The 16310-nt window shown below is 50.3% G+C and overlaps 1 protein-coding gene and 1 long non-coding RNA gene across 2 annotated transcripts in view; one reads left to right on the top strand and one right to left on the bottom strand.

The window, feature by feature from the left end:
* Nucleotides 1-1876: 1876 nt before the first annotated feature.
* LOC129468876 (uncharacterized) lies at nt 1877-3636 on the bottom strand. The gene is made up of 3 exons (XR_008652854.2): nt 3481-3636; nt 3077-3160; nt 1877-2416 (listed from the first exon to the last, which is right to left on the bottom strand). It is a non-coding gene; the product is annotated as an uncharacterized lncRNA (long non-coding RNA).
* Nucleotides 2422-16310, top strand: part of TTC39A (tetratricopeptide repeat domain 39A) — a 45160-nt gene continuing 31271 nt past the window's right edge. Inside the window, 2 exon segments of the mRNA XM_055254779.2 lie at nt 2422-2851; nt 11827-11931. Of these exon segments, the coding sequence (XP_055110754.1) occupies nt 2811-2851; nt 11827-11931 (146 nt within the window). The 5' untranslated portion in view covers nt 2422-2810.

The following is a 16310-nucleotide window of genomic DNA, read 5'->3' on the forward strand; positions in this document are numbered from 1 at the left end:
ATTCATTTGTGTTTCATATAAACCTTACACACACAGCCTAATGGTCATTTTTTTTTTTTTTTTTGGCGGGGGTGACGGAGTTTTGCTCTTGTTAGCCCAGGTTGGAGTGCAATGATATGATCTCTGCTCACTGCAACCTTCACCTTCCAGGTTCAAGTGATTCTCCTGCCTCAGCCTCCCGAGTAGCTGAGATTACAGGCATGCGCCACCATGCCTGTCTAATTTTGTATTTTTAGTAGAGATGGGGTTTCTCCATGTTGGTCAGGCTGGTCTCGAACTCCTGACCTCAGGTGATCTGCCTGTCTCAGCCTCCCAAAGTGCTGGGATTACAGGCGTGAGCCACCATGCCCGGCCGCCTAAAGGTAATTTTATACAATATTGTAAATAATTTTGTGCATGAAACAAAGTTTGTGTGCACTGAACCATCAGAAAGCAGAAGTGTCACTCTCTCGGCCACCCATGTGGACAATCTGTGATTATTTGGCATCACCATCATTTTTGACTCTGAATTTATGTGCTCCCAATAAGCATTTTTTTTACCCTTATTCACACATAAGTACTTAACAATAAAAATATAACATGCCATTAATGCAGTGAAAAAGTGTTCAGGGTAACTCAGCAGCACATGAGCATCAGTAGAATGCCTGTGTCTGCTGTAACAACAGCACAGCAAACATGGCAGGCCTGCAGTCTCCAACTACAGTGCTCAAAAAGCTTCAAGTTTCAGGCCGGGCGTGGTGGCTCACGCCTGTAATCCCACTGTGGGAGGCCAAGGTAGGTGGATCACTTGAGGTCCAGAGTTTGAGACCAGCCTGGCCAACATGGCAAAACCCTGTCTCTACTAAAAATACAAAAATCAGCTGGGCATGGTGGCACATCCCTGTAATCTCAGCTACTTAGGAGGCTGTGGGATGGGAATCACTTGAACCCGGAAGATGGAGATTGTGGTGAGCCAAGATCATGAGATCGTGCCACTGCACTCCAGCCTGGGTAACAGAGTGAGACTTTGTCTCAAAAAAAAAGAGAAAATTTAAAAAGCTTCAAATTTTGGAGCATTCTGGATTTCGGATTTTCAAATTAGGAATGCTCAACCTGTATTGGTAAATTTGTATTCTTTTTTTTGAACAGTGGCCTCCCCATTGTAAGCTTCTGGATCCACCCCTGGTTACGTGAATGACTAACAAGTGACAAGGGAGGAAGGTGTGTTCCACACAGAGGGAACAGCATGTTTAAATGCCTAGAGATTTGAAAGTGCATGGCATGTGATAGGGGCCCCAGCCTCATCATCCTCTTTACACATACTGCTTGTGGTCTCACCAGCCTCACCCTTTCCCACCTCCATGCCTTCATCCATGCTGCTCCCCAATCTGGTACACCCTCTCCACGACTTCAGTTTGTTTAAATAATATAAACTTCAAGGCTCAGTTCTGTCACTACGTCTTCTAGGAAGCTCCCCAGGCTCTCCCCTTGTCTGGATTCTTTATAGTTGCTGGTGGATGTCATCATAGCTTGCTTCTAGCGGTTAATTATCTTTTTCATGCCTGTATATGAGACTCCCAGAGATGGGATGATTCTTGCAAGTGAGCATCTGGCCCCTGCTCACAAATGGGCAGGATGGGACTTCACTGCCTTTCCAGGCAGCCTGCTTAGATTTTAAGCAGCTACCACCAAGCCCAAACTGCCTGGCTCCCCTGGGATCTGGTGCAAGTCCTGTTCCCACCATGGTTGCTTCTGCAGGCTGTCTCCTTCTGTTTCCTCTTCTGACGTCCTGGAGGTCATAGTTGCTCCAGGGGAGCTACAGTCCTTCCTGACTTCTGTCCCTTCCTTTGTGAAGGGACAGCTCTAATGGCAGCCACATGCTCTGATGAGTCATGGTTAAGAGCAGCATCTGGGGCCAGGAGGTGGTGGCTGGTTAACTCTTCATGGGCCAGTGGCTCTCTCTGCCAGAAGATCAGGTCAGGTGGAGACACCCGCCTCAGGGCTCGGTGCACAGTGGACATTTGGGGAGTGTTGTGGGTGACCCCCACACAGGCACTGGGAATGCAGGGGAGAGGGGGCCAAGGGGGAAAGGGGCCAGAGTGTTGGCTTCGGATTCAGGAGGGATGGATTCCAGTCCTAGCTTGCCACTTATTAGGTGAGTGACCATGCGTGAATCAAATGAACCCCATGCCTCAGTTTCCCCATCTGTAAAATAGCAATTATGGGGATCATTTGAGAAGGCAGTGTAAACTGCCAGCTAGCAGTGAGTGCTAAACCGCGTTTTTCCCGCCTTCTGGTCTCGTGCAGTCACTCAGTGGGCGAGATGGTGGGATTAAAATCCAGGCCTGACTCTGGGGGCTGTCTTTGTCTACACGAATGCCCCCATTAATGCGGGAGGATGGTGACGGCTCAGGTGGGGGCCGCTTCCGGGCGGAAGCTGTGGGGAGGAGAAGTGACAGTAAAGTGGACCTCAGGTCCGGGAGAAGAACTTCTAACGCCAAATAGGTGGGGGCGTATGAGGAGGGCACGAGCTCCCGGCCCGGGCGGTGTCTGAGCAGAGGGCGTCGGGCTCTCACCTGTCGGAGCGGGGGTGGGGGCCGCCCAGATCCCCCGGCGGTGCGGGAGCGCGGGTCGCCGCGGGCGGCCATGGCCTTACCGTGCGGGTGGGGAGACCGAGGCTCGGCCCGGCCCCGCCGCCTTCCCCGCCCCCGGCGCGCCCCTCCCCGGCCGCCGCGTCCGCGACCGCACAGCGCCCGGCTCGGGGTTCCGGCGGCAGCACCTGGGCCGCGATTGGCGTCCGGCTGGGGCAGCGCCGCCCGCGCCCCTCGGCGATGACCTCGGCTGGCGGCGCCCCAGGAGCCCTGCCCGCGGGGTAAGTGCGCGGCTGGGAGGCCCGGGGGCGCGGGCGGCGCGGGTTGGGGCCTGGGCAGGTGGTGGGCGCCGCGCCAGGCCTCCCCCGCGCACCGGCCTGGGGCCGCACTGCGGCTTCCAGCCCCCACCCCGCCCGGTCCCTGGGAGCCGCCGCCGCCGCCGTCAGGAGTGGGGGCGGGGGGCTGCGAGGAGATGGAGGCGCGGGGACCCCGGGTCGGTCACTCACCTTCTGGGTCCCAACTTTCTCACGGAGCTGTAGTTACAGACACGTTCAGAGCAGCCTTCCCCACCTGCCTCGTGGCGTTCACTCCTGTGGGGTGGGCCCTGTTACTCTCATCCCCGTTACAGATGAGGAAACTGAGGCACAGCACTTAAGTGACTTGTCATCGGTCACCCAGGAGGTAAGAGTTGGGGGTGGGATTTGAACTCACTTCTGTCTGTTGTCAGATCCCCCCACCCCATCATCTTCAGGGACATTAGGGGAACTTAAACGGCTAAGGTATGGGCCAGCCGGGCCCACTGGGTGCAGCAGGAACCTGGGTAGTAAAAAGTGGGTGTTGTCACCTTCAACGTGGCTCTCCTGCCCAACCCTACCCACAGCCCACTGAGAAACCCCTATGGGACCCCTACCTAGATCACCCCCCATAGCAGTGACAGCTGCTACTGCCAGGAGACCTTCAGCAACTCTCTGCTTTTCCTGGGCCCCAGTGGGCAGGGCACGGGGCAGCTGCTAGGAGCCCTGACTGCTGGGAAGTTGCTGGGCAGAGAGCCGGCCCAGGTGAGCTGGGAGGAGGGCTCACCCTGCCTGGAGCCTCACCACCACTGACAATATTTGCTAAGGGCCCGAGGCTTGACACATGAACAGGGAGGTGACGGGGCTGGTGCCAGCTGGCAGCTGGAAGCCTCCACTGGGCTTGCGTGTGTGTGGCTCTATCAGGGCTTGGAAGCTGGGTTGCTGGGGGACACCCTGGCCTGGGAGAGGGTTGCCTGGTGAGTTTAAGCTTGATCATTTTTGTTGTGTGACTTTGGCCAAGTCCTTTACCCTTCCTAGACTTCTGGTCCCTCTTGTGGAAAACACGGAGAAATGGGGCTGGCTGCTCCTTTCCTGTTCGGGGCCCAAGTCTTTGTAAAGCTGGAGGTTGGGTAGGTTCCTTCTGCGCAGCCCTGACTGAGTACCGCCACCCTGATGGGTCCAGAAAAGTGGTTTCCAGGAGAGAAGGCGGGCATGGAGCAAGGTATCTATCAAAGAAGTCTAGACTCCCTGGCTGAAAACCACATTCATCCCACTTCCTTATATGCTTACATCCCTGCCTAAGTGCCCTCTACAACCCCGGGCTCCTCTGGCCCTGCTGCAGGCCTCAGGACAGCAAGCTTGCTCTTCTCACGCTGGTGGGTCTTCCTCATGCGAAACTGTACCTGCCTCTCTGCATGCCTGCCCACTCTTCTTTGAAGCCACCTGTCCATCTGTCCCCACCCCTGGTTAGGGTCATCCTGGTGGGGTCTGAGCAGAGGAGGGCCACACGCAGCGGGACCATTCTCACCTTCACTACAGGGACACTCACTCAACAGACACTCAGCGAGGCCTGCTCTGGGCCCAGATGGTCATTGGTGAACAAATCAAGCCTTAAATCTCTACCTCTTTAAAAATTATGAAATATTGGCCGGGCGCTGTGGCTCACGCTTGTAATCCCAGCACTTTGGGAGGCCGAGGCGGGTGGATCACGAGGTCAGGAGATCGAGACCACGGTGAAACCCCGTCTCTACTAAAAATACAAAAAAAAATTAGCCGGGCGTGGTGGCGGGCGCCTGTAGTTCCAGCTACTCGGAGAGGCTGAGGCAGGAGAATGGCTGGAACCCAGGAGGCGGAGCTTGCAGTGAGCCGAGATTGCGCCACTGCACTCCAGCCTGGGCGACAGAGCAAGACTCCGTCTCAAAAAAAAAAAAAAATTATGAAATGTTTTAAGCCTTCAGAAAAATATAGCAAATAGTAAAATGAACTCACAAACCCTTGCCACCCAACTTTGTCAGATATTTACATTGTGCCCCATTTATTTTATATTCTTTTTAAGAAATAAACCATAGTAGAGACCCTTGAAAGTCTTGTGGAAACCTCTTCCCGCCTTCCCTCTCCAAATTAATTGCCATCCTGAATTTAGGTTTTATCATTTCCCTGTTTTTATTCTTTTGTTCAGTGTGTGTAAGTCTTAAAAATATGTAGTTTGTTCTTACTTCAAAGTTTTCTGTGAATGGAGTCCTATAGCATGTGTTATGCTGCAGCTTGCATTTTCACACTCAACTTCAGGTCTCAGATTTAGCCTTGATCCTGCAGCTCTTGTCCCACTTGCCCCGATGTGTGATATACCACCCTACGTAGACACCTCCATTTGTTTATTTATCCTTCTTGATGGATGTCGAGGTGTTCCCAGTGTCTTGTTATTCAGACAGTGAATATTCTTGTACGATGGTCCTTTGCACATGTGTTTCACGAGGGTGCCCCCTAGTAGTGGAATTGCTGGGTTGTTGGATATGTGCACTCGATCTAAAATAAAATAAAATAAAAAATAGAGACAGGATCTCACTTTGTTGCCCAGGCTGGTCTCAAACTACTGGGTTCAAGCAGTCCTGCCTTGGCCTCCTGACGTGCTGGGATTACAGGCGTGAGCCACCACGCCTGGCCCACTCAATCTTTTAAAGTTATTTAGTTTCATTATAAAGTCAGTGCTACTTGATCAAGAAATGATGATACGGCTGCATGCAGTGGCTCATGCCTATAATCCCAGCACTTTGGGAGGCCCAGGCAGGCTGATGACTTGAGATCAGGAGTTTGAGATCAGCCTGGCCAACATGGTGAAACCCTGTCTCTACTAAAAATACAAAAATTAGCTGGGCATGGTGGCGCACACCTGTAATCCCAGCTACTCGGGAGGCTGAGGCAGGAGAATCTCTTGAACCTGGGAGGTGGGGGTTGCAGTGAACCCAGGTAGTGCCATTGCACTCCAGCCTGGGCGACAGAGCGAGCTTCTCTCAAAAAAAAAAAAAAAAAAGGCAATACATAATTTTAGAAAAAATACTAATTACTCACATTTTCTGAGTACTCTTGTGCTTTCCATAGTCTTAGTCATTCTTCACAAAAACCGTGGGAGGTAAGTACTGTCATTCCCATCTCCTTCATGAGGAAACGGAGGCTCATAGAGGGTATGGAACATTCCCAAGGTTATCCAGCAAGTAATAGCTGCAGCTTGAGTCTAGGGTTGTCTGCTTTCAGAACTCTCGCAGGCCACACTGCATTAGGTCATGCTACATCACTCCGTGATACATTTATGTGCAGCTAAGGGGGACTCTTTGGAAGGACAGTCACAGTCATTTTTGCAATTTAGAAAGATCACTTCAGAAGCAACAGATCCCCATGGACAGATTATTTTACTCACTGAGCCAAAGTTCCCCTCAGTGGTGGAGCAGGGATTAAAATCCAGCTCTGACTGCAGTTGGCTTCCTGAGCGACCGCTCTGCTGCCTCATCCACCCCACACCCACCTCATCCTGACTGGGATGGAGGTAGGAGGATTTTCTGTTCTCAGTGGGAACTGAGGTCTCCCAGCTCTACCCAGATCTGCCCATGAGGCACAGCAGTAGCGGTCCAAGCCAACTACAGTAGAGAAGTGAGAGGGCAGAGGGGAGGGTGGGGTAGCCCTGGGCTCCCGGACACCCCTCCCACCCTCCAGCTCCCTTCTCATTTGGGCCTCGAGTGTGGGTGGGATCTGAATAAGACAGCCGCCACCACTGTGCCAGAGCTCCTGACATTGGCCACCAGCTCTGCTCCATCCAGCCCAGCACCTCTTCTCCACGTCCCTCTCCTCAGTCCCCAACACACAGTGGAGAGACCACCATCACCACAGGAATAGATGTCACCTGGGCCAGGCAAGGTGTCCTGGGAAAAGAAAGGTCTTGGAGACACAAGGGCAGCCTGTGGAGAAATGGAGTCCTCAGTCTCAGCCAGGTGAGGGGAAAGGTTTGGCGCTGTTGCTTCCACAGAATGCATTTTTGTCTTCTCCCAGGCTCCTGAATGGAGCCTGACTGCGTTCCTGTCTTCACTGCCTGTCCCTGCTTATCTATCATAGACAGATAAGGGTGCCTGCTGGCAGGACTGAGTAAAATAATGCAGTCATCAATTTAGATAACTGGAAGTGGTAATCTTTGTGGTGATGGGTGGTTGTTAATGCTATTATTAAGTCAAATGGGGCGGATGTCTCCAGCCTTCCTGAGCTCTCTAGCCACCGCAGCCTCACCCCTCCATTTAGCTGGCCTTCCAGAGCCTCTGTCTTCCAAGCCCTTCCAGAACGCTTGTACCTCCTAACTGTGGTGTCATGCCTCCAGCCCTGTGTGTGTGCTGTTTCCCCTTCTTAGACTTCTTTCTCCATCTTGTTCTCAGTTTGATGGCATTTTCCTTGATGTCATCCTACTTCCATGATGCCATCCTCCTTCCACTCAGCCTCCTCAGTGCCCCAGCCTGAGTTAGAGGTGTCTTCTGGACCCCTTTGGCCCCCAGTGATTCCCATTATCACAGTCCTGAGCACTGTAGTGGTCGCTGCCCTGTCTGCATCTGTCTTCCGTAGGCGGTGAGCTCCTGAAGAGGCAGGCCTAGGTCTGTGTCCACTCTGTGTCCCCAGAGCCCAGTCCCATGCATAGCCTACAGCACGAGATTTGTGGGTGCTTGTGGGAGGGAAGGAGGGAGGAAATCAGCCCTGGGTTCAGCTCACTCCCAGTCTCGGGGAGGTCACCGCAGACAGCCTCATCCCCATTAAGAGGTACTGGGGCTGCCAAGGGAAGGACTGTGCCCCTCTGCATTGACTGTCCATCCGGCCTGGATCTTTCTCTCCAGGTAGACCAAGTAGACAGGACCTCTTCCTTGGTGGGGGATGGAGACGGTGACGGGTGGGTGTGTGTGCAGAAATGGGAGGCAGGCTCTTGGCTCAGAAATTGTTTAGAGGTTGGCATAAACCACAACAATGGGCTTGACTCCCTGGGGCTGAGCTGATGGGCACTGGCTCAGGCAAAAACTTGGGTTTGAATGCATGCTTGGATGTGTGACCTTAGCCAAGTTACCCGTCCTCTGTGCCTCAGTTTCCCCATCTCCAATAGGTGTGGAGGGGTAATAATCCCATTTCACAGGGCATTTTGAGAGCAGTTAGAATGCCAGTTAAACACCCAGGCAGTAGATGCTCACTGCCGCTTCACTGATTGATCCAACAGAGATGAATGGCTTGAACACCAGTCACTAGGCTATGCCCTGGGCACAGAGACAGACACCATCCCAGCCTCTGAAGAGAGGGGCAGGGGCTGCATCAGGTGGGGTCTTTTAGGCCATGGAAAGGAACTTGGCCTTTACCCTAAGAGCAATGGGAAGCCAGGGAAAGATTTTAAGTCCAGAAGTGACATTTGTGGTTTTTTTTGTTTGAAATGGAATTTTGCTCTTGTTGCCCAGGCTGGAGTGCAATGGTGCAATCTCTGCTCACCACAACCTCCGCCTCCCACGTTCAAGGGATTCTCCTGCCTCAGCCTCCGTGGTAGCTGGGATTACAGGCATGTGCCACCACGCCCGGCTAATATTGTATTTTTAGTAGAGATGGGGTTTCTCCATGTTGGTCAGGCTGGTCTCGAACTCCCAAACTCAGGTGATCCACCCGCTTCGGCCTCCAAAAGTGCTGGGATTACGGGCATGAGCCACCACACCCAGCCAGATGTGGGTTTTAAAGATGTATCTTTGGCAATTATGGGAGAGACAGGTTAGGGGAAATAATGCTTCCAACATTCTGTCTCGAAGAAACTACCTAGAGGCGGGGATGAGTTACAACAAACATCCTTTAAAGTACATTCCTGGCCAGGGGCAGTGGCTCACGCCTGTGATCCCAGCACTTTGGGAGGCTGAGGCGGGTGGATCACCTGAGGTCAAACACCTGAGGAGTTTGATACCAGCCTAGCCAACATGGTGAAACCTCATCTCTACTGAAAATACAAAAAATTAGTCGGGCATGGTGGCGGGCGCCTGTCATCCCAGCTGCTTGGGAGGCTGAGGCAGGAGAATAGCTTGAACCTGGGAGGAGGAGGTTGCTGTGAGCTGAGATCGCACTACTGCTCTCCAGCCCGGGCAACAGAGCAACACCCTGTCCTCAAAAAATAAATAAATAAATAAATAAATAAATAAATAAATAAATAAATAAAAATAATAATTAAGTACATTCCTGAGCTCCCACAGAAGTAACAGAAACCCCCTCCAGCCAAGAGTGAAGAGAGAACTGAAGTCAGGCTGGCAAACAAGATGAAGCCACAGCAACCTTAGGCTATTTACACATTTCAGAAATCTATAGCCAGGAGTTTCAACAGCCACTCAACAGATGGGAAAGAAGGTCTTGGGCCTACACAGTTACAGTTTGAGGAGCTGGAACTTAGCATCCCCCGACTCAACACTTAAATCTGGGACCCTCCAAGGGCTACAGCCTCAGTGAATAGGAAGATTGGCTAGAAAAAAGGTCCGCCCCCACCAGCAAAGCGAGACAGCATTTCTGGTGGGAAAAAAAGACTTCCTAAAAAATTATAAATACTGGTCTGCCATCACACAAACTTTGGGTTTGATGGCACACCACTACCTTTGTGGTCCTGGAAACCATAAACTTAAAAAAGTAACTTAAATGGTCTCAGGGTGGTAGTTCCCCCGGGAACCTGGCCAAAGTAAATGAAAAATCCTTCCTGGAGCAATGTATCCTGTCCCACAGTCCCTTTGGATCTGTCAAACATGAATTTCTAATATAATTGCAAAACACACAAGGAAATAAGCCACTGTGAGCAGCAGGCACCAGAAACAAGAAAGAGCAGAATTAGTTTCCTTGAGAGTCTAAAATGCTAGAATTATGAGATATAGAATAGAAATAATTAGGTTTAAAATGTATAAAGGAATTGAAGATGGACTTGAGGCAGGGAACGTAATACTACCCCAAATAACTAAGATTTGAAAAAGAACCAAGTGGAATTTCACAAAATGAAAAATATAGTCATTGAAATGAAAAATTCAGTAGATAGGATAAGTAGCAGGTCAGACACACCTAATGAGAGAGCTGGTGAAATGAAAGAAATTACTCAGGGTATAACAGAGAGCCCAAGAGATGGTATAGAAGTTAGTTAAGAGACATGAAATATGGAACAAAAAGGTCTAACAGAGAAGAGAGAAGGAGGTGGAAAGAGTGGAATGGAGAGTGTTCCAACAGACCTGGGTAAAGATGGTGCTGGCCTGGACCAGAAGGTATTGGGCATAGAAGGGGTTGATTGAGAGATGTTAGGAAGTAGGCTGTGGCTTACACGTATAATCCCAGCACTTTGGAAGGATGAGGTGGGAGGATCACTTGAGCTCAGGAGTTCGAGACCAGCCTGGGCAACATATGAGACCCTATCTCTGTAAAAATTCTTAAAAAAAAAAAAAAAGGAAGTAGAATTGATGGGGTTTAGAGTTTAGTGGAGTTTAGTGATGGAGGGGATGACAGAGGCCAGAGAAGGGATATGGCAAAGATGATTATCAGATTTTTGACTTGAGGAATCAGGTAGGGGAGTGTTGCTCTTTAAAAAATGGAGGACAGGCATGGTGTCTCACGCCTGTAATCCCAATACTTTGGGAGGCTGAGGCAAGAGGATCACTTGAGCCCAGGAGTTCATTGAGACCAGCCTGGGAAACATGGCAAGACCCCATATGTACCAAAAAAAAGAAAGGCAAAGACTGGGGGAGAATAGATTGGGAGAATGAACAAGAGTTCAGTTTTGAAAAAGACATGTTTCAGTTTGCCTGGGAAGATCTGCTGATGCATCTCAGAGCAGGAGACTTTAGAGCTGGGCCTTAAGGTATATGTAGGAGTTTACCTGGTGGAGAGGGAATTTCTTTTAACTAACTTTTGGGAAATAGGATTTCCCTTCAGGGAGAGCATCAAGCCCCTTTCTGGAACATTCTTTCACTCAAAGGAGGCCCCTTGAGAAGAGGCATTATGAAAACATCAAATAGACAGGGCTTCTGGGATCTCTTAGTTTCATCTCTCATTTTTATATGGGAAAGCTGAGACCCAGAAAAGTCAGGGGTTTGCTTTCCTAGCCTTAGACTCTTCATTCATTCGTTCATTCATTTACCTAACAGATATTGACTAAAAGCCTACTTTGTACCGGATACTAGTTGCTAGGGATACAGCAGTTAAAGATTCTTGCTTCTTGGAGCTTATAGTTTAGTGGAGCAATGTATCCTGTCCCACAGTCCCTTTGGATCTGTCAAACATGAATTTCTAATATAATTGCAAAACACACAAGGAAATAAGACAACAAACACAAAAATAAGTAAAATATGTCAGAGGGTGGTAAAAGCTATAGAGAAACATAGGGACTGGAAAGGGCTCAGGTATTCTGGAGGAGCCATTGGCAGAGTGAATTTGAAAGGCCCTGGGCCTCTTGCATGGGGCTGCTGACCCTCGAAGCCCATTGTGACAACGTCTGGGATTCTAGAGTCCAGGCCTGGGGGAGGGGGAGGCCTTGGAGAAGGAGGAGGGAAAAAGGGGCTGTGGGATTTATTGGGTGGGCTGCACCCCCCCGGGGGGCAGCAGAGCCCAATGGGTCAGAAGGGCCACAAAGACTCCCTTTACCCGTGTGGAGGGTAAGATAATTAATTCCTGAGGCCTCTTTGCACCTTGCCCTTGGCCCCTCCCCCACCTCCATCAGATCTCAGATGACATACCCTTCTGCTCCCCCTCCCACCCTTGGGAACACAAAGAGGTGGGTCCAAATTGTCCCTGCGTCTCAGTACAGAGTGGCAGCCTGGAAGAGCTCGTGACAGGCACCCAAGGCTGGCCAGGGAGGCTGAGTAGACCCAGGGAGGCTGTGAGGCTCTGTTCCAGCCAGGAGAGGCTGGAGGGCTGGAGGGCCCCTGTGTCATGCCCCACATCTCTTCCCCCAGGACTCCTGAGAGCAGCCTCCACGAGGCCCTGGACCAGTGTATGACCGCCCTGGACCTCTTCCTCACCAACCAGTTCTCAGAAGCACTCAGCTACCTCAAGCCCAGGTGAGGCTGAAGCCCCGGTTGGGTAGGGGGTGTGCGTGACGGTCAGGGAGAACCAGAGGTCTTGTATGAGAGGAACCCTGTGTAACTAAATGCCTTCGGTTTTTGGGTCACCAGGACCTCTGAGAAGTCCCATAAAAATGGCTCAGGCTCCATTCCATGGCCTGTGTGCAGCCAGGCCCTCTCCAAGGTCACTGTGACTTACTTCTCCTTAGGCTCTTGAGGGTTCTTCACATTTCATTACTTGTTCCTGCAGAATCCACTTGGAGTTTCTTCCTCACCAGCTCTCACACGACTCCTTTGTTTATTTTTCCCCAAAGCACTAAAGACTTAGGTTGCCTGCTTTCCTGGGTGTTTTAGGGCAATCAAGAGGGCTGCTTGCTTGACCATTTCCTTGAGTGCTCACTGCCATGTTTCTGTAAATACAAATCAATAATGTGCATATACTCCTTTTTCTTTACTTAATACTTTTTCTCAGTTTTAAAAATTGAGATATAATTCAGATACCATAAAACTCACCCTTTCTTATGACTTTAAAACATTTATTGGGCTGGGTGTGGTGGCTCACACCTGTAATCCCAGCACTTTGGGAGGCCAAGGCGGGCAGATCACTTGAGGTCAGGAGTTCAAGACCAGCCTGGCCAACATGGTGAAACCCCATCTCTACCAAAAATATAAAAAATTAGCTGGGTGTGGTGGTGTGTGCCTGTAATCCCAGCACTTTGGGAGGCCAAGGTGGGCAGATCACTTGAGGTCAGGAGTTCAAGACCAGCCTGGCCAACGTGGTGAAACCCCATCTCTACCAAAAATATAAAAAGTTAGCTGGGTGTGGTGGTTTGTGCCTGTAATCCCAGCTACTCAGGAGGCTAAGGAAGGGGAATCACTTGAACCCTGGAGGTGGAGGTTGGAGGTTGCAGTGAGCCGAGATCGTGCCACTGCACTCCAGCTTGGGTGACACAGCAAGACTCCATCTCAAAAAAAAAAAAAAAAACGGAAAACATCTATTGATAGATGAGAATTTAGCTTTCTTACACCCCTGCCCCACCTTCCTTCCCTCATCTTTCTCTTGTCATTATATCACAATATTGGGATAAATCAATAATCAGTGTTTAACTAGGCACAGTGGCTCATGACTATAATCCCAGCACTTTGGGAGGTCGAGGCAGGTAGATCGCTTGAGCCCAGGAGTTTGAGACCAGCCTGGACATGGTGAAACCCCATATCTACAAAAAAAATACAAAAAATTAGCTGGGTATGGTGGTGTGTGCCTATAGTCTCAGCTACAGTGTATAGTAGCTATGGTCTCAGCTACTCAGGAGGCTCAAGTGGGAGGATTATATGAGCCCAGGAGGTTAAGATGCAGTGAGCTGTGACCTTGTGCACCACTGCACTCCAGCCTGGGCAACAGAGCAAAACCCTGTCTCAAAAAAAAAAAAAAAAAAAAAAAAAAAAAAAGGCTGGGCGGGGTGGCTCTCGCTTGTAATCCCAGCGCTTTGGGAGGCTGAGGTGGGCAGATCACGAGGTCAGGAGATCGAGACCATCCTGGTGAACATGGTGAAACCCCGTCTCTATTAAAAATACAAAAAATTAGCCGGGCGTGGTGGCAGGCCGCCTGTAGTCCCAGCTACTCGGAGAGGCTGAGGCAAGAGAACAGCGTGAACCCAGGAGGCGGAGCTTGCAGTGAGCCGAGATCACACCATTGCACTCCAGCCTGGGCGACAGAGCGAGACTCCGTCTCAAAAAAAAAAAAAAGAAAAGAAAAGAAAGAAATAATCACTGTTTACCTTACTATACCTTTGTGATTAATGCTTATTGCAAAGACAATCATGTGTGAGACTGTTTCCTTCTAGAGTTAATAATTTTCTTGCTTTTCCCATTGGCCTAATTTGCTAAACATTTATCTGTAAATCTTTATAACCACTCCATCAGATCATCCTATCGTGAGTTTTTCCCAAAATGCTGAAACCTATCAAGTAAGCACTCAGTACCCCCCTCATTTTCCTGGAAACCTATCCTTGGGAGGACAGGCATGTCTTCTGGCTCCTCCCGGCTGTTTCCTGGAGCTCCTTTGCTTTTCTCCTGTTTCTTTGATTCCAGGTCTTGTCTCTTGTGTCCCCCTCGTTTGCCAGGGAATGTCCTACAGAAATTCCCTAAGAAAGGCCGGGCACAGTGGCTCATGCCTGTAATCTCAGCACTTTGGGAGGCTGAGGTGGGTGGATCATTTGAGGTCAGGAGTTCAAGACCAGCCTGGCCAACATGGTGAAACCTCGCCGCTACTAAAAATACAAAAATTAGCCGGGCATGGTGGCGAGTGCCTGTAATGCCAGCTACTCGGGAGGCTGAGGTGGGAGGATCGCTTGAACCCAGGAGGTGGAGGTTGCAGTGAGCAGAGATTGCTCCATTGCACTCCAGCCTAGGTGACAGAGTGAGACTGTCTGGAAAAAAAAGAAAAAAAAGAAATTTTCTAAGAAAGACTTGCATAAATATATTTTTTTCCCTAAGAATTTTGAATACCTTGCTTCAGTGTTCTAGCATTTACTGTAGCTGTGAGAACCGAAATTCTTCTTACTTACTCCTTCTCCAGAAAGGTTTAGGATTGGCTCTTGTATTTCTGAAAATCTGGAATTTTACCATGATGTGTGGCAATGAAGTCTTTTCTATTCTGGATTGTTATGCGGGCTCTCAGTTCTGGGAAATGCTCTTGTACGATGGTTCCATCTTGTTTCCCTTTCCTGGGCTTTCTTTAACTCACCGTTTGGACCTCCTAGGTCAGTCTTCTTCTGAGCCTTTTCCCTCTCCCTCTCCTTTTTCCCCTTGCTTTATCTTTTTATCTCGTCTGAGTTTTGGAAGATTTCCTCACCCTTCTCATTAATTCCTTCTGTTGACTTCTTTATCTCTCTAATCATATGATTAATTTCCTGGTATTCTTTATTCTCTGAATGTTCTTTTTTCCCTGTAACATCTTCTTCTTGGTTTATGGTGCACTAACTTCTTTATATCTATATTTGGAATATGAGGCCCTTAGGACAGTGCCTGGCATGTATTAAGTATCTAATAAAGTATTTATTGTTATTATTGTCACAGAATATTATTTCTCTTTAAAATAGTTCGTTCTTTTCCTGCATAACTAGGCTTTCTCCGTGTTCCTGGAGTCTGTTTAATGGGGGAATCCTCTTCTCATGGGGTGCTTTCTTCAAAAACCCAACCATCCCCGGCTATCTGTCTAGTCTTGTTTAAGAATGAGTTCATGCGAAGGCCAGCTGGGAGGTCTGTGCCAAGCTGCCTTGTAGTTAGTGGGGTTGGCTTTGGATGACCTGGAAGAGAGCTGGCCCCCAGATGTCAGCACCCGGGATGGCTTGGCTTCTCCAGAGAGGAATCCTCCATTTCTCAGCCTGGACAAAGAGCCCTGGCGGCCTGAATTGGGAGACTAGGGGCTGGGGTCTAATAATCTCTGCCACCTATTACCCCTAGTCCCCCTCTTTTCAGCTCCAGCTTGTCCCCTGCACCCAAGCCCCAAGGAAAAGTGAATGCTGAGGCCGGGGGACTGGTTTCCACAAGTCCCCAGGCCTGACCTGTTCAATTTCTGTAGACATGATGGACCCATCTTTCTCCCATCTAGGGTCAGTGGCCCAGCTTCTGGGGTGGGGTGGGTGTTCCAGGGCATGTGGCAGTCTCCATCCCTCACTCCCACCCTCTGAGGGGCCCTGGCTTGAGGGGGTCAGGCTGGGTGGGTCAGGGCCTGCAGCAAGAGCGTGGCCATGGCCTGAGGCAGGCCCAGCCGCAGCCTGCTCTGTCTTGGAATGTCCGGGTTTCCCTCTCAGTTTTCTTGGAAGGCTCCCCAGCCCTCGCTTCTCCCCTAGTCATTTCCTGTCGCTCACTCGAGCCTAGACCCCAGACCATAGCCACCTTCCTGCACTGGAAACCAGCTGCCCAGGACACAGCTGCTCAGCCTGTCCCACACCCCAAGCACAGACACCTCAGGCACCTTTCTCCTCACCCACTGAAGCCCCAACAAGGCCGTGCCTCAGCCTACTCTAAACTGTCCTGCAGACTTGGGCCCAACAGAAGGGAGTCGAAACACAGGAGAAAATACTAAAACCAAAGGCTGTGGCTGCGCCTGGGTCCTCGAGCTGTCCCTGCCACAGGGTCCCTGAAAGGGCTTTTCCCTCTGTGGCCCCCTCACCTCAGGAGGGCATTCTAACAGGAGTCCTGTAGCACTCAGGATCCCCAAAGGAAACCCTTGTCCTAACAGAGACACCCCAGGAAACCAGTCTTCCCATGGAGCCACCTGTTACCTCACGTGGGAAGCAGTGCAGCTTCTGTTTCTTAGCCCCTGCCTTATTCCAGAAAAGGATCCTTTCTTTCTTTCTTTTTTTGTTTGT

This window comes from Symphalangus syndactylus, chromosome 12 (assembly GCF_028878055.3).
Source record: "Symphalangus syndactylus isolate Jambi chromosome 12, NHGRI_mSymSyn1-v2.1_pri, whole genome shotgun sequence".
Classification (NCBI taxonomy): domain Eukaryota; kingdom Metazoa; phylum Chordata; class Mammalia; order Primates; family Hylobatidae; genus Symphalangus; species Symphalangus syndactylus.